This window comes from Gopherus flavomarginatus, chromosome 3 (assembly GCF_025201925.1).
Source record: "Gopherus flavomarginatus isolate rGopFla2 chromosome 3, rGopFla2.mat.asm, whole genome shotgun sequence".
In the NCBI taxonomy this organism is placed as follows: domain Eukaryota; kingdom Metazoa; phylum Chordata; order Testudines; family Testudinidae; genus Gopherus; species Gopherus flavomarginatus.
Window position 1 is genome coordinate 175,174,009 of NC_066619.1, and position 25,773 is coordinate 175,199,781.

General features: G+C 42.3%; 1 protein-coding gene across 1 annotated transcript in view; it reads left to right on the plus strand.

Moving 5' to 3' along the window:
• Positions 1–508: 508 nt before the first annotated feature.
• The window catches only part of CENPE (centromere protein E), an 83,808-nt gene continuing 58,543 nt past the window's right edge, over positions 509–25,773 (plus strand). The window contains exons 1-12 of the mRNA XM_050944554.1: positions 509–676; positions 2,096–2,190; positions 5,714–5,803; positions 5,887–6,005; positions 7,828–7,947; positions 13,795–13,876; positions 14,069–14,136; positions 14,215–14,283; positions 15,871–15,922; positions 17,799–17,886; positions 18,163–18,289; positions 20,406–20,525. Of these exons, the coding sequence (XP_050800511.1) occupies positions 621–676; positions 2,096–2,190; positions 5,714–5,803; positions 5,887–6,005; positions 7,828–7,947; positions 13,795–13,876; positions 14,069–14,136; positions 14,215–14,283; positions 15,871–15,922; positions 17,799–17,886; positions 18,163–18,289; positions 20,406–20,525 (1,086 nt within the window). The 5' untranslated portion in view covers positions 509–620. The remainder of the gene's footprint in view (positions 677–2,095; positions 2,191–5,713; positions 5,804–5,886; positions 6,006–7,827; positions 7,948–13,794; positions 13,877–14,068; positions 14,137–14,214; positions 14,284–15,870; positions 15,923–17,798; positions 17,887–18,162; positions 18,290–20,405; positions 20,526–25,773) is intronic.

The following is a 25,773-nucleotide window of genomic DNA, read 5'->3' on the forward strand; positions in this document are numbered from 1 at the left end:
ATGGCCATGAAGTTGGTAGGGCCCTAGAAATGATGTGGGGCAGATCTCCCATAACTTCTCAGGCTAACCTGTGCAGATGGAGGTGCTGCAGGTGTGTGGTGTCCATGAGACAACAAAGTCTAGGCAAAGCTATTATTTCACCAACTTGACCTAACCGTGACATGCCATACAACACCCGCAGCGAGCAGCACCCTATGCAGTGTCACCCAGTCCAATTCCCAGCGTGCAGTAAGTCCCGGCTATGAGAGGGGCGGGGAGAAAGGATGCGGCTTTGCACGCCGAGAAGCTGGAGTTTCTCGAGCTAGTCCCGTTTCCTGGGCTGTAAGAACATCGCTGTTTGAGCCCCATGGAACATTCCTGCCCTTTAAACCCCACAAAGGGACTGTCTAAACGGGGCTCGTACCAGCCGCCTCCCTGTGAGCGCACTTGACGGTGGTACAGTCCGGATTCCGGAAGTGTCTGTCCGGGAAGGACCAATAGGAAACTAGCCCGAGAGGAATTCAAACTCTGGCGGCCGTTGCAGACGCAGGAGGTGGCCGGTGGACGTGGTCTGGGTTGGGGAGCCGAGGGGGCAGCGGTTTGTCCCAGCAGCTCTCCACGGCGTGACGCACAGCGGGGCGATGGCGGAGGAGGGAGCCGTGACGGTCTGCGTGCGGATGCAGCCGCTCATCGCCAGGTGACTGCGGGGCACCAGAGCCCTCTCCCCGTCCCCCCGGGCTCGGTCCTGCCCCGGGACCCCGCCTTGCCCCGCTCTGCAGCCGCCCGGCGCTCGGCCCTCTGGGGGCTCTTCGATCCCCGGGAAGGGGTGTCCTGCCCTGCCCAGAACTGCCCCCGGCGGGGCCCGCCCTGCCCCAGCCTCCGCTTGCCCGCAGGGTGGGGGAGCTGCGCTCAGCAGGCCCAGGGAGCCGGTGAGGGTCGGGCCCCCCCGGCGGGCCGTGTACGCCCCGGGCAGGGCAGGGCAGGGCAGGGGCGTTGTGCGCCCGGGTCAGGAGCTCAGTGCCATGGCAGAGCCGGTGTTAGCGCTGTGGCACTGAAGAAAAGCGCCCGTAAACGCAGGGGGGTAGTTACAGCTGGGGCGGGGTCTGTGGTTCGGGGCTCTCGGCAGATTCAGGCCGCTGCCGCTTTGCTGACCTCTCTGGCTCACATTTTGAAGAGCAGCTTTTGTAACTGGAAGGAGTAAAGACTTGCCAGTTGAGCTACTAGGAGCCAGACCTTTGCTAGGTTTGGCGCCTCACCTGGGCATTGCCCCCGATAACGGGGAGGCCTCATTTTAGTTTAGCTGACTGAGTGTCTGGTATACTCTTCAAGCCTTCTGTAAAAAGGAGGTGTGAATAGATCTGGTGCCTCTTATGCGTTGGGGGAAGAAATTGACTAGATATGGCAGGATTTGGAGACCTGATATGATGCTTGGAGAAGAAGTGGGAAAGACAAATCCTAGGTAAAGCGGCAAAGAAAGCAATGTGCCATAAAGCTGGAAAAAGTTGTCAGGGTCTGTAGGGAGAGGAGAAAATGAGGAAGCAGACACTTTCCACAAAGCAGGAAGAAAAGAGATGAAAAGAGGGCAAAGTAGAATAAAGAAGAGAAGATGAGTCCCAAAGTATGACAGGCATAATAAAACTTCTAACAAAGGTATGAAATAGAAAGTTGACGTGGGGAATTACAGAGCACGGCTGTCTTATTCCTTAAATGGTTAGAACAATTTTTGGCTAGTGGACTGATTTATGGGCTAGTAAATATTGGATAAACTTCACTTTGCTTCACCTCTGAGGTTGGTCTTTTGTTTCATTTATTGAGAGAAGAGTCTGAATTGCAGCAACTTATTCATGTTATAAGCTTGTATGCTGGAAAACAGGTTCATAGATGCACAATGAGTCAAATGTGGAACTTATGTGTTCTTGAGTGGATGTTGTAGGTGGCAATGATTTATGCTTCTAATCTTCTATTGATGAAAATCTGTTCAGTTAAGCTGAATATTACTTACCTAGCACTAAGGGAATTTCTTCTTTAAAAGTACTTCATTTTGTACACACATTTTAACATTATTTCTGTTCTGATCTCTAATTAGATTAATAAAATATCTCTTGTTCCTTTTTAGAGAAAATGAAGCATCTGGAGATAAAGTACAACTTCATTGGAAAAGTGAAAATTGTACAATTTTACAAGTGGATGGTACAAGAGCTTTTAATTATGGTAATTAAGGAACATCTATCTATTTAGGTGCTTATATGGCCCTCGTTACTGTTGTATCTGATCTACTGACAATCATTAATTTAATTTTATCCTCATCACCCCTGTGACTGACTGAACAGGATGTGCAGTGTAGCATGCTTCTCAAGGTTGCTTGAAGATCGCAAACTGTAGAGGAAGATTGCTGGCCAGTGACTCATGTGTTGTGTTATGTTGTGGTGTTCGTTGTGACGTGAATTTTTTTTTTTTTTACGGTGCTCTGTTCTATGAGAATAATAAAACCCCTGTGTTGGGAAGTATAATTGCCATGTTAGAGATGGAGAACTGTGGCATGGGCTAGAGCAGTGGTTCCCAAACTTTAACAATCTGTGAACCCCTTTCACTAAAATGTCAAGTCTTGTGAACTTCCTCCTAAAAATGAACATTTCCAGGGATTTTCTCCTTTACTGGAGTATAAATTATAAAAGCAGTGATCTTGGAAATATAAAATTTGTTTTTATGACATGCTTATTACACACTATTTATTATTATTTTATCATTACAGTATTTTTATTAGAATCAAATGAAACGCAGACACAAAATTTCTTGATACCTTAAATGACTGCTTATTGGAGCAGCTGGTACAGGAATCCACAAGGGGAGAGGCAACTCTCGATTCAGTCCTGAGTGGAGCGCAGGATCTGGTCCAAGAGGTGACTATAACAGGACTGCTTGGAAATAGTCATTTAACATTCCTGTGGTGGGAAGAACACCTTAACAGCACAATACTGTGGCATTTAATTTCAGAAAGGGGAACTTTGCAAAAATGAGGTTAGTTAAATAGAAATTAAAAGATACAGTGACTAGAGTGAAATCTTTGCAAGCTGCATGGACACTTTTCAAAGACACCATAATAGAGGCTCAACTTAAATATATACCCCAAATTAAAAAACACAGTAAAAGAACTAAAAAAGAGCCACCGTGGCTTAACAACCATGTAAAAGAAGCAGTGAGAGATAAAAAGGCATCTTTTAAAAAGTGGAAGTCAAATCCTAGTGAGGTAAATAGAAAGGCACATGAACACTGCCAAATTAAGTGTAAAAATGCAATAAGAAAAGCCAAAAAGGAGTTTAAATAACAGCTAGCCAAAAACTCCAAAGGTAATAACAAAAAATGTTTTTTAAGTACATCAGAAGCAGGAAGCCTGCTAAACAACCAGTGGAGTCCTTGGACGATCGAGATAGAAAAGGAGCACTTAAAGACGATAGTCATTGCAGAGAAACTAAATGAATTCTTTGCTTCAGTCTTCATGGCTGAGGATGTTGGGGAGATTCCCAAACCTGAGCTGGCTTTTGTAGGTAACAAATCTGAGGAATTGTCACAGATTGAAGTGTCACTAGAGGAGGTTTTGGAATTAATTGATAAACTTAATTGTAATAAGTCACTGGGACCAGATGGCATTCATCCAAGAGTTCTTAAAGAGCTCAAATGTGAAATTGCGGAACTATAAAATATGTCCTTTAAATCAGCTTCTGTGCCCAGTGACCGGAAGATAGCTAATGTAATGCCAATATTTAAAAAGGGCTCTAGAGGTGATCCTGGTAATTACAGACTGGTAAGTCTAACGTCTGTACCTGGCAAATTAGTTGAAACAATAGTAAAGAATACAATTGTCAGACACATAGAAAAATATAAATTGTTGGGCAAAAGTCAACATGGTTTCTGTAAAGGGAAATCGTGTCTTACTAATCTATTAGAGTTCTTTGAAGGGGTCAACAAACGTGTCTGTACTGTGTACAGATGTGGTCCTTTCATCTCAAAAAAAGATATACCGGCATTAGAAAAGGTTCAGAAAAGGGCAACTAAAATGATTAGGTGCTTGGAACAGGTCCCATATGAGGAGAGATTAAAGAGGCTAGGACTTTTCAGCTTGGAAAAAAGGAAACTGGGGCTGGAGGTGGAATATGATTGAGGTATATAAAATCATGAGAAAGTGTGGAGAAAGTGAATAAGGAAAAGTTAGTTACTTGTTCCCATAATATAAGAAGTAGGGGCCACCAAATGAAATTAATAGACAGAAAGTTTAAAACGAATACATGAAAGTTCTTCCACAAGTTGACTGTGTGCTGTGTGAACTCTTTGCCTAAGGAAGTTGTGAAGGCTAAGACTATAACAGCATTTAAAAGAGAACTGGGTAAATTCATGGAGGCTAAGTCCATTAATGGCTATTAGCCAGGATGGGTAAGGAATGATGTCCCTAGCCTCTGTCAGAGGGTGGAGATGGATGGCAGGAGAGAGATCACTGATCGCTACCTGTTAGGTTTACTCCCTCTGGGGTACCTGGCCCTGGCCACTGTCAGTAGACAGCATACTGGGTTGGATGGACCTTTGGTCTGACCCAGTATGGCCATTCTTATGTTCTTATGTATTACATTATGAAAACGGCAACACTCTTCCACGATCTCACCTTTTGTAGTTTGTATCACTTTGAATAAGCCTGTTATGAGACAAGGCTCCTATGTTTCATCAAGGAGTATCAGATGTGAAACAGCATGAAGGTATTTAAGAAGCCAATCCAAAGAGTTCCTCCTACACAAGCATTCGGCGCTTGAGCAGTCCAGGCAAACAACGCACTTTACAACAAAGCTTAAACTTGTTCTTCGTAATAATTTTTAAAAACAATACTAGCTGCCTATTTAATTTTAAGAACAGCAAAAAAATATCCACCTCCCTTTCCATTTCTTATAAGGAGTCTTGAAGTTTAAATATCAGTGTGATAGATATGCTTGCTTTGATCTGCTTAGCTCTTGGAAGTCCAGGGGTTCCAGGCTGCAGGCCCCGTGCTGCTCAGGATCCCTAGGGACAACTCTGTCCTCCATGAGGAATTTTTTTCCCGGGAACCTCCTGTAACATTTCGTGAACTCTCAGGAGTTCACGAACCTCAGTTTGGGAACCACTGGGCTAGAGTAATGCCTAGTCTATGCTATAGAGTCTTGACAACATATCTGTGTCTGCTAGCAGTGTGTGCGTGGGGGGAAATCCCACCCTTTAGAGCTGACATAGCTGTTGTTCCTCTTCATGCAACTATACTGACAATAATGCTTCTGTCAGCTTAGCTAATGTCATTCAGGGAGGTGGTGTGACTGTGCCCTAAGATTTGTCCAAGGAAGTCGGGCATAACCAAGAGCTGGATCAGATCTTCAAATCTGACTTAAATGACTTCCCTTCCTTCCTTGCTTCAGATCACAGTAGATAACCTACTAATTATGGTTATGCTATTTAACTGTTTCTAGCATCTTTTCAGCTCTATATCCAAGTTTCCTGCACTTTACCTATTACATTGTTATATTCTGTTTTTGCGTCAGTTGGTTTTAGGCAATCAGTTAATCTTGCATAAAATATTTTGGCATCATCCTGCAAAAGAGTTGGTTTTGGGGCATCAAGGTCTCAGTCCTATTGGATGAAAAGCTGCCAAAACTGAGTACAAGAGAAGTTCATTTTTTCTCAACTCATTGTGCAACTTTTTAAAAAAAAATTTCTTTTTAAGATTGCGTCTTTCATTCGAATGACAGCACCCAACAAGTGTATGAAGGTGTAGCTGTTCCAATTATAAAGTCTGCTGTCCAAGGATATAATGGTAAGTTTCATATTGTTTTTACGCTTACCTTATTTGTAGAAAGTTTTGGGTAGTGGTCAGTTAACATTTGTTCCTCTTTCTAGGCACTATTTTTGCCTATGGGCAGACTGCCTCAGGAAAAACATATACAATGATGGGGAGTGACAAGTCTACGGGTATTATACCTAAAGCAGTTCAAGATGTCTTCAAAATTATTTGTGAAGTAAGTATTACAGCTAAATTATGGTCACTTGGATTCTATACAAAAATATTAGGAAGGGGACTTGATAACAGGGGACTTCAGATGGAAACAAGTTACATGTGATGTCGTGTTGCAGTGCTTTGCTGTGATACATATCCTTGCGTGAAATTTGGGAAAGCTGTCCCCTGTCACTAGTAGCAGGGATGTGATCCATGCAGATCCCCAAGCCAACTCTCTATTTCAATATCTATTTCCCATTGAACCTTGATTAAAACTTTAAATAAAATATCAAGTTCAGTATCTGGTTGTTATGAAGACTGGGTCTCATATGCATTGGATTAGTACACTCTAAACTCACCTCTCGAAATTTTTTTTCTAAAAGATGAAAAACAGTGGAAGAAATACTTAGCGTAATCACAAACTACAGAGCTTTGCATAAGAGGTTCAGAGACTCATAGTTTAATGGTCCCTTCTGGCCTTCAAGTATCTGGTCTGGCTTGCAGAACACAGCCACAAGTGTTCTGGGGAGAGGGTTTGTGAGGAGATGCAATGACTAAATAGTGAAAGCTGGAGGCATACTTTCTGTGCAGTGCAGCAGCAATTACAATACCTTAGGATGGGTGTGCATTGGAAAAGCATGCCAAGAAAAAAAACTTAACACACCGCTTAAAAGTGCCATGTGTGTTTCATGCCCTCAGAAGCTAATGGGGGATGGTCATGGTTATCGCCAACTCAGATGTGCAACACTGGCAGCCCCCCTTGTACTCAAGAAGCAATACTGTTTGCTTCATAGGCATGTGCATCCAGACCTATAGCCTGCAGGCTGACAACTGCACCTGCATGAAGCCCCACTGAAGTCAGTGGGGCCTAGCACAACAAGCTGTATGGATTGGGCCTCAGTGTAATGCAAGATATTCCCAGTGCCATTTATGGATTGTGGGAGAGGGCATTAATAAATTATGGTTTAGTCTATGAGTTTGACAGCAGAAGAGCACCCATTTTATGAGAAGTCAGAGGAAGATATAAACTAAAAAAGTAGTTTCCAAAACACAATGCTTGCTTATGATCTGAAGAGCTAGTAGGTTACATGGCACAGGATGCTACTTCCTCTTTCATTGCAAAGAGCCTTAGGGCCTGGAAAAGATAAAACTGGTCATGGGTACCAGAGGCACCAGTGGGATTAAAGCTGTTAGCCATCAGCTGGAGATGAATAGCGGGGCAGGAGCAGGGAAAAGGGAAGATGGCTGCTGGAAAGTACATTCAGTCAAACAGAGGAAGAAGAGGACCAGATGGCTGGAGAGAAGGCAATCAAATAACAGGGAAGTAGATGTGGAGAAGAGAGCCACTCAACAGGGGTTTAGGTTTAGAAGAAAGAGCAGGAGAAGGTAGTCTAGCAGCAGGGAAACATGCAGAGGGGAGAACTAATATCCAGCTCTTAAATTGGGGTTTTCATCAGCAGCTCTCAAAGCACTTTACAAAGAAGGTTAGTATCATTATTCCCATCTTACAGATAATGAAGGGCAAAAATAGAGTACCAGTTCTTTTTTTTTTTTTTTTTTTTTTTTTTTTTTTCCAAAAAGGGATGAAATACCCATTGCGTTAAAGATAGGTAAAACTACACAAATGTCTCTAACTACTTTTCCTTGCAAGTAATTATGGGACTGTGTACCAAAAGGGAGATGGTGTGCATTTGCAAAGAGGATAGGAAAAGTCAGTGAAACAAGCTATGTAAAGATATAGTCCAAGATGATGAAAAAAGCTGAGCATCCTTTCATTAAAGCACATTTTCCCCCCCCCTTCCCCTCCAACTTCTAATCTGATGATGCTTGTCTTTAATCTTTAGATTCCAGGTAGGGAGTTTCTGTTGAGAGTTTCCTATATGGAAATATACAATGAAACCATAACAGACTTACTCTGTGACAGCAGGAAAAACAAACCTCTAGGAATTCGAGAGGATGTTAATGTAAGTAAATCAGGGTAACATAAGATACTTTATTTGGTCTGACTATTGAACTTGTTTACAAATTGATGCAACAAACCACCTCTGTGGGCATGGATTCAAATCATGAGATGCTGATCTAAATGGAGTCCATGGCTCAATGTTTGCCGGATTGTGTAGTCATGTAATCTTGACTAAAATAGATTAGACTAGAAGGATGCTGCAGGGCTGGATTTGGTGCCATAGGAATGGTTCTTTGAGGTTCCTGTGGATATTCTCATTTGAGTTGCACTGGCCAGTGCAACTCTAATGGTGGAACCATCTAACAATGCCTGTTAGAGTGCTCATAGGCCACTTATACTCCACCCCTGAGCCTTCCTGGACATTTTATGGGTGAGTGTTTAAGGGAGGTGTGACATCATCTGCTGCCTCAGTTCCTTCCAACAGCAGCAGATACATGTGAACCTCTCTGGATCTGGAACCCTCTAAATAATGTTAGTGCCTTTTTAAGAGATACTTGAGAAGTTAGTCTTCATTCTGGCTTCCAGTTTAATGGCCAATCCAAAGGTGAAGAGACCTGGTTTTAAATACTCCTGAGGGAGTTCTGCACCAAAAAATTAAATTCTGCGCACAATATTTTAAAATTCTGCAAATTTTATTTGTCAGTAAATTAAATGTGGCTCCAGCATGGCAATGGGGAGCACAGGCCACTGGCTTCATTGAGGTGAGAGAGCACCCTGATGCCCCCACTCCCCTGGTACAGAGACTCAGCAGTGAGGATTCACCTGACCCTGACACAGTGTGAGGGCTGTGCCTGCCCCAGAAACACCCCAAGGCCCTGTCCCTCTGCACCAGAAGTGGGTGAGCAGGCTCAGCCTGGCAGGATCCAAGTGTAGAGGGGCTTAATGTGGGTTGGGGATCCAGCTGTGGGATGAGAGGTTTCTATGTGGGTCAATCTGGGTGTGGGCAGCAATGGGACTCTGCAGGGGATTCAGGTGAAAGTGGTTGGGTCTCTAGGGAGGCGGGGGACTGGAGGAGGACTCAGTGGAGCGGGGGTTGGGTGCTAGGGGGAGTAGGGGTTGATGAGGTGAGGGTCCAGGTGCAGCTGGTTGTGAGTGGGGGTGGGGGGGGGAGGCTGTCATAGTATAATTCCCAAATCTGGACCTTAGCGTCCAAAATATGGGTACTAGCATGAATTCCCCTAAGTTTAATTACCAGCTTAGATCTGATAGGCTGCCACCAATCCGGACTTAAGTAGAGTGCCTGATAGACTCTGGTGTCCCCAAACCCTTCCTTGGGAACCCCCAAGACCCAGATTCCTTGAGTCTCACAACAAAGGGAAATAAACCATTCCCTTCCCCCTCTTTACCTCCTCCCAGATCTTTCCCGCCCTGGGTACCCTAGGAGATCACCATAATTCAAATCCTTGAATCACCACTTCCCCTCCCTTCTTCCCCAGAGAGAGATACACAGATAAACGCGGAGAGCAGGCTTTTTTTCCCTCCTCCCTTTCCTTTCTCCCACCAGTTCCCTGGAGAGTACACAGACTCAAGTCCTTTGAGCCTTAACTAGGAGAAAACTCAAACAGGTCTTAAAGCAAAGCTTTTAATAAAAAAAGAAAGAAAGAAAGAAAAAAGTAAAAGGTTTATCTCTGCAATTTAGATGGTAAACATTTACAGGGTCTTCAACTTATAAACCATAGAAAGAAACTTTCTCCAGCAGAAGCACAATTTAAGCTACTTCCAGCAAGTACACATATGCAAATAGAAAAAAAAAACAAATTAAAAGATTATGACCGCCTTTTCTTACTTACAATTCTGAATAGATTGGCAGAAACCTGGTTGCACCTCTGGCCCCATCCAGGACCCAGAGAGAACAAAGCCAAAGCCAAACCCAAAACCCACAAACAAAGGCTTCCCTCCACGAGATTTGAAAGTATCTTGTCTCCTGATTGGTCCTCTGGTCAGGTGTTTGCAGGTTGCTGTTTGTTAACCCTTTATAGGTGAAAGAGACATCAACCCTTAGTTATCTGTTTATGACAGAGGCTGGGTGTGGCTACAGTTGTGTGGGATTTGTTTGTTTTGTTTTGTTTTTGTTTTTTTCCCAGCGTCATTACTGTGATAGTGGAAGTTCACTGTGCAGATTTGCAGTCAGGTCACGTACAGGAACAATGATTCTCTCTAGCTAAAGAGAAAAGCTGCTGCAAATTACCCTTCTCTACTCCCAAGAAGTAGAAGAGCTTGGATGGACTCTCTCATTTTTGTACAGAGACCTCCTTATGCACCATCAGGTTCAACAATACTAGATAATAGGTGGAATTCAGTTCCAATTTCGCTCATGAAGCCTCCATTTGAATGTATGGCTGACTGTTTACTATTCCATTTATCTATTAAAATTAGGGCTGTCAATTAACTGCAGTTTAATCACACTGTTAATAATAGAATAACAATTGAAATGTAAATATTTTGGGATGTTTTTTCTACATTTTCAAATACATTAACTTACAACACAGAATACAAAGTGTACAGTGCTCACTTTATATTTTTTATTACAAATATTTGCACTTTAAAAATGATACACAAAGTATTTTTCACTTCGTCTCATAAGTACTGCAGTGCAATCTCTTTATTGTGAAAGTATAACTTACAAACACAATTTTTTTTTTGTTACATAACTGCATTCAAAAACAAAACAGTGTAAAACTTTAGAGCATACAAGTCCACTCAATCCTACTTATTGTTCAGCCACCCGCTAAGACAAATAAGTTATCTCACGGGAGAGAATGCTGCCCATTTCTTATTTACAATGTCACATGGTAGTGAGAACAGGCGTTCACATGGCACTTTTGTGGCCGGCATTGTAAGGTATTTATGTGCCAGATATGCTAAAGATACCAATGTGAGATTTCTAAAGATAGCAACAGCACACGACCCAAGGTTTAAGAATCGAAAGTGCCTTCCAAAATCTGAGAGGGCTGAAATATGAAACATGCTTTCAGAAATCTTAAAAGAGCAACTCCAATGTGGAAGCTACAGAACCCGAACCACCAAAAAAGAAAATCAACCTTCTGCTGGTGACATCTGCCTCATGATGATGATAACAACTGTGTCGGTCCATACTGCTTTGGGTTGTTATCGAGTAGAACCCATCATCAGCATGGACGCATGTCCTCTGGAATGATGGTCAAAGCACGAAGGGATATATGAATTTTTAGCACATCTGGCTACAACAGTGCCATGTGAAAGCCGGTTCTCATTTTCAGGTGACATTGTAAACAAGCAGGCAGCATTATCTCCTGCAAATGTAAACAAACTTAGCTGGCTGAGCAAGAAATAGGACTTGTAGGCTTTAAAGTTTTTGGGTTTTTTTGAGTGCAGTTATTTTTTTGTATGTAATTCTGCAACTAAGTTTAATTTTCCTGAGAAAGAGATTGTGCTACAGTACTTGTATTAGGTAAATTGAAATACTATTTCTTTTGTTTTTTACAGTGCAAATATTTGTAATAAAAAATAAATATGTAGTGAGCACTGTATACTATAGTCTGTGTTGTAATTTAACTCAATATATTTGAAAATGTAGAAAACATCCACAAATATTTAAATAAATGGTATTCTATTATTGCTCAACAGCGTGATTTATGGCGATTTGTTGTCTTAGTTGCTTGACAACCCTAATTAAAAAAGCAGTTTTAATTGCCTTAACATCAACCAGAGGAGTGAGTGAGTCACATGCCCTAATGGCAGATTTGCATTCAATGTATTTCACAACTACAAAAAGTGGAGTTTTTCACCCTAACCCTAGAGTCTTACCCAAAGTAGTAGTAGTTTTTTGTTTTTTTCCCACGTTAACCAAACTATAAATTTGCCCATTATCTTCCCACAACCACGCATTAGTAAGGGTGAATGAAAATTACATGCTCTCAACACTGAGTTTGCTTACACAGAGATTGTATATGGCGAGTTCATATCTAAATCGACAGCACTCTAGCCTGCTGCACACTAGCTGGCCATGAAGACCCTGCTCCCGTACACTAAAAGTCCTATGTAACAGCAGTATGTCAAGGCACACTATAGAACCTGTAGTGTACAGAGCAGACTTTAGGGCTAGTTAGTATGCAGCAGGCTAAAGTGTTGTAGATTCACGCACCTGCTGGCCGCACACTAAGGCTCCCTGCAGAGAAGCCCTAAAAAGACCCTAGTGTACTATCTAAACAGGGCTAAGGAATTTCACAGGTCTCCCATCTTCTTTTTTAGGATCACCTTTATGATTGTTTAATCCACCTAAGGTAATGATTGTGAAGTGATAGGCAGACAATATATAGAAGAAAGTTATAAACTAGATGTCATTTTGGTCCTTGCTGTGATTTAAATCATATTCTGCTATAGCAATGCCTATCTCCATTGCATGCTTTAAACATGTCCCATTCACAGCAACCAGTTGGACTGCCACTTTGAGCTCTGTATATATACTTACAAAACACAATGCTTTAGAATCTTGGGCCCAGAACAAATGCCGATAGGGCATCACTTCAACCTTTATTCAAGTAGGACCCTGAGTTTTACCCTTAGCTGATGAGGTATTGCTTGCCAATCTGACCCATGAGTGGGCATTATGCAGAGGACTCTGAAAGAAGAAATTAAAGTTACTTATGCCAGAGTCCAAGATGGAATCTGCCTATTCACATGCCTCACCCACCTTCTCCTTTTCCTCGGGTTCTTTTGAGCTCATGATTTTGAAGAGGTGGTGGAAGGAACTGAGATGGCATATAGGGCCGTGCCCCCTTTGATATTTGCCCTTGGAAGGCTGAGGGAAAAGTGGGATAAGTATGTGAATGCGGTAACTGGCCCTGCTAGAAGAAGGTTCCACCGTCTGAGCTGCACTTGCTGGCACATCCCATGAGAATGAATATACAAAATCCCTTTTGTAGAGGGCAAGTTAGAAGTAAGAAAGCTTCATGTTGTGCCTAGAACTACTGCAAAACTGTAATCAGTCTTGTTGTTTTCTCTTTTCCTAAGCATCGGAATTTATTTATTCTCTTAAACAAAACATATAATCTTGAGCAGTGTGGGAGCTTTTTTGAGGGGAAGGGGGGCTGTGAGTGTCTAAAACATTTCTACAAAATCTGACTAACTTCACACCTTAATTTATTGTTAAGGTTGCAAAAATGCAAGTGCATTCAGCACAAAAAAGAACCTACATCATTTCCTCAGAGTTGCTTCAACACACTTCACCATCATAATACTTTCAAAAGGGATACACTCTCTACCACTTTTACACATACATCGCATAACTGTCAAATTAGACTTGTGACCAATACAACGTGAGCGGTAGTAGCATTAATGGAGACATCCTGTTGCTGTCTTCAATTTCACTATGCTAAAGTTTTGCTCATTCTCCTTCTTAATGAACACCATTTGTTACATTAATTGCTTCACCAAAGCTGGTGGAATGGGGGTGGTCTGCTAATCTGTGTAGGGCACAAAATGTAGATCCTCCACGAATAGTGCCTTTTAGAGGTTTGAGAAATAAAAAATTTCAAAAGTACAAATTCCCTTGGAAGATCTAAAATCCAGAGGACCTTTCCCTGACAAATCATATACATTTTAAAATGCATCATATTTTTGGATCTCAAATGTTTAACATTGTCTCCTTAAAGTTACAGTTGAAATATATTGGCATAAAAATTTGCACTGACAGTGTTCTGACTTTATTCCCTGTGTGTTTGGAAGACAAATTTGTCTGTCTTCAGGCTGCTGTGTGGCTTTCATTAATAAATTCAACTGAATCCAGTGCTGAGTACAGTACACACATCTATTTCTCATTTATTTTAGACTTGGGTGAAATTTGTCTTTAATTCTGTTTCTCTTGCAGAGAAACATTTACGTGGAAGATCTGATCGAAGAGGTGGTTGTTACTCCAGAGCAAGTCATGGAATGGCTCAGGAAAGGAGAAAGTAGGATGATTAGCCTCTCCATTGTTGATGCAATTTTAAAACACATGAACACTGTCCTAAATTTAATACATGGTTAAAACTACAATCTCATAAAAGCTATTATTTTAGTTTATCAGTTAGACTAGTTTTGCTTACAATCTTAATATTGTCTGGTGCATATGGGATTTTGTAACAAATACTTTATTTTGACAGAAAAACGACACTATGGAGAAACAAAAATGAATGAACACAGCAGTCGTTCTCACACCATTTTCAGAATGGTAGGTGTCTGGTAATTTTTTTTGTTAGTTGTTAACTGAAAAGATGTGCAATAATCTTATGAGGCTTTCTTCTTTTAGATTATAGAAAGTAGGGAAAATGACCCTGCCAACACGAACTGTGATGGAGCTGTAATGGTATCTCATCTGGTAAGTTATGTTTGAAAAAGGTTGTCCGGTACTAGGTAGGCATTAACGTGGAAACTTACAATTTTAAAAAGAGCTAAAATATTGGACACCACTAAAATGAAATCTTAAAATCAGAGATTTTCTCCCATCATATTGAGAATGAAACGCTCTGAATGGAAAAACTTGTGTGAAGGAGAAATATTGAACTGTTTTAAGACTATATAACAATATATATGTAAAAATCTACTAGATATTGTGCAGAGACTGTGATGCAAAGTGTACCCGAAGGTACTACTTTGCATCCACTACTTGGGACTTCCTTAGGGGGAGGGAAAAACCCCTAAGGGGCTTAGAACCCCTACATAACCCCTTCTGGCTGCTGGGACAGAAAGGGGTATGACATGGGGAAAAAGGGGAAATCTGGTTGAACAGTACAGTTGCCATAATTCTTCAGAAGAACCTCTGTCAGTTGGTGCAAGATAGAGCAGCTTTCAGGAGCCAGGTGGCCTCAGGACTAGAGGAACAAAATGGTGGCTTGCAGCCCTTCTTGCTGACAGATTCAGCAGCTGTTGGCTGTGATCCCTTTTCCCCTTTGTTTGATGGATTGATATTAGCAGTATGGCAGGGATTCAAAGGAGGGAATGAATGTTTGGTCTATCGGTCTGTATTTGGGACTGTGAGAACTAGATTCTGTGCACAATTCCTATTTAAATTCTCTCTAACATCTTGACTAACATTTTGGCCTACTCTCTTTTCTGGTGAATTGGTTAACAGGGAGCTAGTCACTAGTCATCTCTAATTTCTCCAGTATCAAACTTCTTTGACTATTTCTTTGACTAGTCTGATAGTAGTGGGCTATCTTCAGATAATAGCCTTTTCTTTCAAAGCACTGGGTCTGTCAGCAGCCTTTGATACATGATGATGATTATTGGTGGCTGGGTTGTATTCTTTGGTGAAGTTCGGTCAAGTATATCCTCAGTTTTTGAGCTCTCTCCTGAAAGCGGAGGCCTATAAATGTGATGGCTGGTTGCTAGGCATCAACCAAATCACCATCAAATGATACTGCAAGCTCATAATCCCTGTTACCTACCAGTTGCACCACATACAGGTATAAGGGATAATGAGAAAATATTGGTATTTTGGTACTTGACTTCTTCTATTGACCTCTTAGATTGGATGGGGAGGAGATGAACAGTTGGTGTAGGCTGAATTAGGAGGAGGATGAAGGTAATGCTTATGTATTAATGGAAACTGAGGACCTGGCAGATTGTTATGCACTTCTGTTATTCAGAGTGAAGAGAAGGAGACGACTGCTTGTGAGACAATCTTGTGTTTAATGGGAATTTATATGCATATTGAAGAGTACATACTTCAAAAGTTGCAATGCAAGTTTACTAATAGTGATCGCAATATTGGTATTTTAAAGCCATTTTCGCCATGCAACTTAGAAAAATACTGCCCTCACTGTGTAGTTGGTATATTACTATAAAAATGTCAAAGGCTTAACTGAACTTGGATTGAAATTCTTAGCATAGATTTAGCTTGGAGGGCATTTTAAACTGACTTATCTGCAAACTGTGTCTCATGAAATCTTTAATTAATTTGCAGAACTTGGTAGATCTGGCAGGCAGTGAAAGAGCTAGCCAAACAGGATCAGAAGGTAGGTACAGGGGCAGCAGGTTTGTATAATTTTTGGTGGTGCCCAGAATGGGTCCAAGTCCTCTTCTCCCACCTCCCCCCACCCACCCACACACCTGCCCAAGGCTCTGGGAGAGAGTTTGGGTGCAGGAGGGGATTTGGGGTGCAGGCTCTGGAAGGGAGTTTGGGTGCTAAGTGCAGGCTCTGGGCTGGGGATGCAGGAGGAGGGGTGCAGGCTCTGGGACAGTGGCTGCAGGCTCTAGGAGGGAATTTGGCTGCCGGGTGTGGGCTCGGGGCTTGGCCAGTGGGGGGCCAGCCCGCCTATGGCTGCCAGCAGGGGGCCAGGAATGAGGAGTTGGGGGGTGCAGCAGGCAGGCTGCCCTGGGGCTGGGGCAGGAGAGGAGTCCCCAGCCCTCTCCCTGCTGGCAGCAGCACGACACTCACCCCAACTGCCCATCCCAGGCTGCTGCTCATGAGGTCTAGCCGGATAAGTGACACCCCCCACCCCCGCTCAGAGTCACCTGCTGTGGGGTGTATGCCATGTGCTTCATCACTCTGCAGGTGCAGCAGCCACCTCAGCCTGCCTGGCACCACTTCCTTGTAGTCGGCAGCAGCTGGCGAGGGAGCGCAGCACAGAGCTACAGGGATCAGCCGCCTGTTGCCCAGGGGTGGCAGGCAGGGCCAGGGGATGCTCTGGGAGAGATGCATGGAGGCGGCAGGTGCAACCAGGGGAGAGACCCAGCCCCGAACATTGGTGGAACTGGGCCCTAAATTTGGTGGGGCTTGGGCATCCCAGGCCCATATAACTTACGACCCCTGAGTCTACTAAATCTGTAATGGAGTTTGCGTTTGTGCCCATCTCCCTAGTATTTAGATGCTGGCTAACATGCTAACAACTGAGAGGTATTATACCATAGAAGAAATTATCTGTCTACAAAGTGCTGGTTTCTAAATTTTAAATAGATCCATTCAGGAAAAAGAAGCCAAGTGTGTTGTAGACAATTCAGTGTGAAACTCTGCTCACTATGAAATTGCGATTAAACTAAAATCTTTATAAAGCTTAAGAATGGTATAAAGACTGTTATAATTGTTACAGTGTTATAATTAACATAATAGTACACATTTCCCTGGAATATTGGATACATTTCTAGCTGGCCAGTTGAATGTAAGAGAAATAGAAGGATTCAGAGGAGCAAATAGATTGGGATTGTTTAGTTTAGAGTGAAGAGGTGATAAAGGTTTATAAAATAATGAATGGTATAGACAAGGTAAACAGTGTAGTGCCTCTCTCACAATTCAAGAACAAGGGATGATTCAAAGAAATTAAAAGGCAAACCAGTTTAAAATGTAATACTACTTTTGTTTTTACATAATATATAACTAACCTGTGGGATTTATCACTACAACCAAAAGCTCACTGAGATTATGCATAATGAGAGTATTCACAGTTTGATTAGGCAGGATTCAAATTTTAGCATGAATACAAACCTTAAGGGCATCAGCCAACCACTGACTAGGGTCACAAATAAATGTTTCCTCCTATGAGAAGCTCGTTCCTTAATTGTCCACTCAGGAAGTAGGGTAGGGTCTGGTGGGTTAGTTGGCTGCTTGTTGTGTGTATTTTTGTTGTTTTGTTGGAGGGGGGGGTTGTGGTTTTTACACACACACACACACACACACACACACACACACACACACACACACACACACACGCTAAAACATCTAGTACTGGCTGCTGTCAGACAGAATACTGAACTAAATGGAGAACTAGTCTGATCTGTTATGGCAATTTCTAGGTACCTAAGACTGCTTAACCTTCTCTAAACAGTTACTCTTATTATGTAGGATAAAAGTGGACTTCTGTGAATAAAAGCAAAGTGTTTCTATGTAATATCTAGGTGTTCGACTCAAAGAAGGATGTAACATAAACCGGAGTCTGTTCATCTTGGGTCAAGTAATCAAGAAACTCTGTGATGACCCATCTGGGTAAGAATTTGTAGTATCTCTTCTGGAAATGAGTAGTTGTAACTCTCTACACTGTTGACTAGTTAGCAAGCCTTGAAATCCATTTGCATTCTTAATGTTCATTTGTCCTTATTTCCTTACATCAGACATGTATAACTTGAAGAGAACTGACATTTCATACAAGATGTTGCTCGGTCAATCTGTTACCTTTTGCAACTAATATTATATTCACCAGTACAAGAACACTAATCTTGGCTTCATGGTTTGTTTGGTGTTTTCTCTTCCCCTCCACAACAGTTTCATAAATTATAGAGACAGCAAGTTGACACGAATTCTCCAGAACTCCTTGGGAGGAAATGCTAAGACAGTTATTATTTGCACAATTACGCCAGTTTCATTTGATGAAACTCTTAGCACCCTTCAGGTAAAATGATTCTGTTCCTTTATTTGTTCCAAGCATTAATATGGTTTAGCTAACTAGGTCAGAAACACAACTTTAATAAAATTGATTGCTTGATCTTTCTTGAGGCCTCCTGTGGACTTGAGAGCCATTGAAGTGCACTGTTTGATACTTTGAGCCCTTACCCAGGCACCTTCTGACATATGTTGTATGGACTTTGCTTCTTTTGACAGGCAGATTTTTCATTTCTCCTTGTTTCCTCCATCTGCATAATCTGTACAGTCTCCACTTTCTCATAAATTCCCCTTTTCAGAGACTTCGTTGTTACTGGCATGCAGTTATAACTTTGTGTGTATAATTACACATTATGCACACAAACTATGCTACCCGAGCATTATCAAAATTGCAAAGCCAAACAGTCAAGAGTTAGGAAATGCCTGATTTAAGGTTGCCTGTAATTTCCTCCCCCACTCATTTGTATAGACCTATCATATGGTGACAGATCGCGTTCCTAGAAAGGTTATGTGATGTAAAGCCACAAGCAAACAAGGGGTCAGGCCCACTATAGTTTGAGGGGGTTAAATTTAGTCTTTTTTCCTTTCATGCAATCTGACTTTTTCTGAAATTAATGCACACTTGAAGGTTAGAACTACAGAGCAGCAGAAAATAACGACATAGTTCTGTAGTGAGATAGGAAAACCAAAACTAAATCAAATGTAAACTTCTTGCTGTGCATGTATAGTAACTCCTCATTTAACTTTGTAGTTATGTTCCTGAAAAATGCAACTTTAAGTGAAACAATGTTAAGTGAATCCAATTTCCTCATAAGAATTACTGTAATGTGGGGGGGTTAGATTCCAGGGATTTTCTTTTGTTTGTTTTTGCCATACAGTACAGTACTATAGCTGGGAGGTGCCCCTGCCTTACCCCACACAGGCACAGCCCACTGGCACTGGAGACAATGAAGCAGGCAAGGAGGCTGAAGGTGCTGTAGGCTAGGAGAAGCATGTCGCACAGTAGCAGCGGCAGCTTCCCGTACTCTGCAAGCACCAGGGGTGGGGGACTCAACCCTCGGCCCGCCCACTCCACCCCGTCCCCCAAGCCCCTACCCTTAACTCGCCTCTTCTTTCCCCCCCTTTCTCCCTTTACTCCACATGCCATGTCCTCGCTCCTCCTCCGTCCCTCTCTGCCTCCTGCCCGCAGCAATCAGCTGGTTTGCAGTGTTCAAGAGGGTGGGGAGAGGGCAGGGACACAGTGTGCAGGTTCCCCCTCTCTCCCCTGCCACCTGAACGCTGCAAGCCAGCTGATTGCCAAGGGCAGGAGGCAGGGGGAGGAAGGGGAAGGCGGGGTCTGTTGGGGGGCAGGAGGCACTGGGGGGGGGCATAGGGGAGCTGTTGGGGGGGGGGGGTGCTGCCAGCTGTGGACAAAGCAGGCAGCCAAACAACATTATAGTGAAACATTGCACAACTTTAAATGGAGCATGTTCTGTAACTGAGCAGGGACCTAAGATCAAAAGAATGTTAAATGACAGGACGTTAAGTGGGGAATTACTGTACAAAAGATAATCTAAGATAGCTGACTTTAACAAGCAGCTGCTTCAGGATTCATGATATGTGAAGTTCAAACTTAAGGTCAGGCACTCTGAGCTATGTGCAAAATGTTTTGGGTTTTTTGTTTTTGTTTTTTATATTGGAAAAGTGCTTTAGGTCTGAACCTACACCCTTACTTGAATGAGTTGTCTCAGTGAAGTTAATAGACCTACTCAATTTTTACTTATCTGTAGGGTTGAGTTTATTGTATTTCTTATGCTCTCCAAAATCAAATTTGGCTGGATAACCTCTTTGTTTCATCTTTGGGCTGATACCAGAAATGGAAGCTTTCAGCCCTGCTCCTTCCTTCCCACACATCCATCCCCGCCCCAAAAAAGAACAAGTTACGAGCAAGTGAAAATAATAGGGTGTAATGTTGAATTGCAGCCTTAACTAATTTGGCGCTTGCTACTCAAATAGTAAATATTCATTTTTGCCTTCTAGTCATCCTGTTATGACTTTTCACTCTGATAGAAAACTATGAAGGTTGATTTACTTATTCTGTAACTTCTTATGGGAAACTTCACTGTCTTGTATGGTCATTCTTCCAGTTTGCCAATACAGCCAAAAGAATGAGGAATACTCCAAAAGTCAACGAAGTCCTGGATGATGATGCCCTCCTGAAACGATATCGCAAGGAAATAGTGGACTTGAAAAGGCAGCTGGAAGAAGTATGTCAGAACATATTAAGCTAATCATATAGCATTTAATATAGAAAGGCCAAAAAATGTCAAATAAAAGGCAACTAAACTTGAAGATAAACTGCACTTGCTTTTAAAATACTTTGGACCATATCTCACTTCTCACACAACAAGCTGAAGTGTATGAGGTTAATGTGGTATAACAACACAGCTCATGGTAGCTATGGTTATGTCATTACTTCCATAGATCCATATGTGAAACTTCTCAGATTCAGTGCAATTAACCTAACTAGATCCCATGTGCCCATAGGTGTAGGGATAGATGCATGCAGAACCCACTTCTAGGTTCTGTGTTTTTTCTCATTTAGCTACCACACTTCTGGAGGCATTCAAAGGACTTTCTTCCTTTTACATTTGAAGAATCACTAACTTAGAATTTCGTCACCTACTATTATAAAAACTCCCAAAATTACTGTAACTGAGATTGAAAATTTTCAGACATTCATGTTGCTGCAGCCACTCCCCATCCCCCTACCTCCTCGGCACACTTGTTTCCATGTCTTCTGACTATACATAACATATGCTGAAAACAGGAAAATTTCTAAACAACAATATCACTTTTCATACTCAGCAAATGCACTAATGCAACCCCATAATCTCTGGGTGATAGATTTCCTGATATGAGAAGGCAGAATAGACATTCCCTTGACAAATTGAGGCTACAGCAAACTTTCTTCAGCCGGCTTTACTCTTACAGTGTTTGTGCTGTACGGTCAATCAGTCAATTCCCGTTCTGTTTTGTATACATAATACAAGACATGAGAACTGTAAGGCCACACTTTTATAGGAAAACTCAGATGTAATTGTAGTACCTAAAGCTGTTTATAATTACTATATTTCAAGTTGATGGTGTCACTCTTAAGGATTCAGATCTTATCAGAAGTCCTTGTTCCAGTCTTCTACCCTGAAAAGCGATATAGAGTGGAAGTTTACTCTCAGATCCTGAACATGCCTTGAGAGGTTGAGAGAGAGCACAATATTCAGCTCCACCTGGTACTTCCTTTTTAAAATAAAGATTCCACTTCTTTGCATAGGTGTCCTAAAGAAAATCATTAGTTATTTTAAGATCCAAAATGTAAATCAATGTATTAAAACTATACATAGAATAATAACAACATGCTATGTCTCAAAGCCTATAAAAACTATGCAGAATTTTTAGGGGAAAATAGAAGCTTGTGGTCACGTGGGAAACTTTCTACCTAGATCTACCTAAGTCATCTGTTTTAAGAGACCCAAATTTTAAATCTCTACCCATCGACCTGTAAAAGCATACAAAAGTCTTGCCCGCTCTCTGCTGAGATGGTCAATTACTTTTTATTCTAAAGTTTGAGGAAACAGTCCTATTTTTCTGCGTGGCTGTGGTATTTAGAGCAGTCATGGTAGTGCCATGACACTAGTTTTCAGAAGAATTCCCCAGAAATGCCACTTGAAACTGTACACGCTTATTTTTATCGAGCTGGAGTGATCTGGAACATCTCTCTGGATATCTGATGTTTTAATCATGGGTATGTCTTGTGGAAACATCTAGTTTAAAGTCTTGTATTTAGTGTCATACATGTCTAGAATTTGAGGGAATTTGTTTCTTCTTTGAATGCTGTCCCTGTGGGTGCTCCACTTTAATCGCAATTAATCGCACTGTTTAATACTAGAATACCATTTATTTAAATAGTTTTGGAAGTTTTCTACATTTTCAAATATATTGATTTCAATTACAACACAGAATATAAAGTGTAAAATGCTCACGTTATATTTGTTTGATTACAAGTATTTGCACTGTAAAAAAACCCAAGAGATAGTATTTCACCTAATACAACTACTGTACTGCAATCTCTTTATCGTGAGTTGAACTTACAAATGTAGAATTATGTACAAAAAAAACCTGCATTCAAAAATAAAACTACACCTCTACTCCGATATAACGCAGCCTGATATAACATGAATTCTGATATAACGCAGTAAAGCAGCGCTCTTGGGAGTAGGGGAGGCTGGGCTGCGTGCTCTGGCAGATCAAAGCAAGTTCGATATAACTCGGTTTCACCTATAACACAGATTTATTTTTTTTTTTGCTCCCGAGGACAGTGTTATATCAGGGTAGAAGTGTGTGTAAAATTTTAGAGCCTGCAAGTCCACTCGGTCCTACTTCTTGTTCAAACAATCTCTCAGACAAACAAGTTTGTTTACATTTCCAGGCAATAATGCTGCCTGCTTCTTGTTTACAATGTCACCTGAAAGTGAGAACAGGCATTCTCATGGCACTGTTGTAGCCAGTGTTGCAAGATATTTGTGCCAGATGCGCTAAAGCATGAAGGGGCATATGGATGTTTAGCATATCTGGCACTTAAATACCTTGCAGTGCCAGCTACAAAAGTTTCATGCCAAATGCCTGGTCTCACTTTCTGGTGACATTGTAAACAAGAAGTGGGCAACATTATCTCCTGCAAATGTAAACAAAGTTGTTTGTCCAAGTGATTGACTGGCTTAACAAGGAGTAGGACTGAGTGGGCTTGTAGGCGCTGAAGTTTTACATAGTTTTGTTTTTGAGTGCAGTTATGTAACAATAATAATCTGCATTTGTAAGTTGCACTTTCATGACAAAAAGATTGCACTACAGTACTTGTATGAGGTGAACTGAAAAATACTCTTTATTTTGTTTATCATTTTTACAGTGCAAATATTTGTAATAAAAAATACACACTGATTTCAATTACAACACAGAATACAATATATATGAAAATTCAATTGGTGTTGATTAAAACTGCGATTAATAGCAATTAATTTTTCTGAGTTAATTGCATGAGTTAACTGCAATAATTGACAGCCCTAGTTTAAATAGCTAGTTATAGTTAGCATTACTGTTAATTTTATTTTTAAAAAATAATTTCTTTAGTTACTCTCCATCCTGGGGACGATTAACCGTTAAAATGCCTGGCTCCCCAAGCTTCAAGCATTGCAGTTCCTGTTGCAAAGCAATGCCTGTTTTGGATGTACATATGATGTCTGGGTGAGCTGCATATCCCCACCTGCAGAATGCACCCACTGCAGCAATTTGAAATCCAGAGCTTGCCATGCCCAGGATCTCAGGCTAAAAATGATTTTGATGGAGAAATCCCTCCAACCTGATTAGGACACGCAAACTGCCTCTCCGGGCACTCCTCCAACAGAAAAAGGAGATGTACCCTCTAAAAGGCAGAGGAAGAGGACTTGGACATCTCTTCAGAGAGCAGCACAAAAACAACAGTGGTCTCCTGCCAGGTCACTACCCCCATTGCCGACATATGCTCAGGTGAGCACCTATGGCACTCTGGGTACCTCCAGCACTACCGAGGCCTGAGCGAAGGAGACAGTGAAGGCACAGACAAAAGACATGCCTCCTCCACAGCACCGAGTTCACCCATAAGGGACTCTGCTCCAAGTGTCTCCTCAGGCACCATGCCTTCGCCCCCGGCACCAACAGCACAGGCAGCTCCTGTGGAGAAAACCAAGTCGGCACCAACCAAACAGATGCAGCATCGGTTGGTACCAGTGCTGGCATGGATGAGAATGGACCCCGTGGCACCAAAGGTTCCGACATCAGCACCGACACAGTCTCTGCAGCACCAGAGAGACCTGATGATATTGTCGGCACCGACCTCCCCAATATTCGACACCAAGGCTCCCCCAGGGGCTATGGAGGAGATCCCAGCAGCTCTCATGAAACAGCACTTGTCTAGTGAAGACGATGAGGTGCAGGAACAAGGCACTTTCTCACCAGACCATTCCTCACCAAAAGAACGCCAACCAACTTGGAGCCATATGGGGCCAAGATACCATTACAACCAGATGGCTCAACTATGGTGCACACCGCTGTGGATGTACCTGCCAATGGCCTTCCCCATGCAGTGGGCACATTGGGAACCCTGGGCAACTTAGCAGAGTCCACACGCCAGGCCACCCATGTATCATAGAGGCGAACTATGGTCCAACCCAGCATCTCACAGCCCACGGAGGCTCAGGAAGTTGGGGATGACACGGAAGTGGGTACAGAACAGGAGACTACATCTACACACAATTCTTCCTCCTCCTCTGGTGAGGCGATTATGCTACCACTGCCTGCTTCGGCAGGAGATTTCAGACAGTTCCAGGAACGGTTTAAATGGGTTGCCCAAAGCTAGGACATCCCACTGGAGGAAGTGTAGACGAACCAGCACAAACTGATACAAATATTACAACTGTCATCTGCCTCCAAGATCACTCTCCCCATCAATGATGCCATCTTGGAATCAGTAGAGAGTCTGGCAGACACTGGTCTCAATTCTGCCAACATGCAAAAGGTTGGATAAATAATATTGTGTCCTCATTGCTCATCCGCCTCCCAACTTCTTGGTAGTTGATGCCATTGACCAACGTGGCAAGCAAACCAGTTTAGATTGATATCACAGGCTCGACCTGTTTGGGTGCAAAGTTTATTCTACAGGCACATTACTATTTAGAGTTGCCAACTATTCAACCTTGTTGGCAAAATACGATTATAATAACTATGGGAAGTGTAGCTTGTTCACAGCAGAGTTCCCTGAGGAGAAACAGTCACAATTTCATGCCATTGTAAACAAGGGTCAACTAACCCATAGCCAAAACAGCCCTCCAAGTATCCCTAGACATCATGGACATGGCAGCCTTAGTGATCCTGATTGCAGGCCTCTGGCATCCCTAGAGAACTACAAACAAAAATAGACCTGCCTTTTGATCCAGGAAAACCTGTTCTTGAATAAAAACTGATGAGGTGCTCTACTCAGTGAAGGACTCTCAGGCCACTCTACGCACTCTGGGGATTTATACCCCACCCGCAAAGAGAAAAAGGTACCAACCTTATCAGAGACCCAGAGACTCCTCCAACAATCGACAGCAACAATGGCCTTATGATAATCAACGGCAACGCTCAAAGCATCGGAGAAGACCTCAATCCCAAGCGCCAATTCCCAATTGGCTCTTCCAAAACCACAATTTTGAAGATTTGGTCGAGGGTTTGAACGACCTCCCTCCCCAGGCAGCATCTTTGTCCAATCCATTCCTATGTTTTGGTCATCTCCTTTGCCCATTCTGTCACATCTGGGCCTTAAAATCGGGCCAATGCGTTTTAGAAATAATCTGTTCGGGATATACCATCCCGACCACCTACCCTACCCCCTTCTTCTCCATCCCTCTTCAGGGACCCATCTCATGGCACCTGTTACGACAAGAA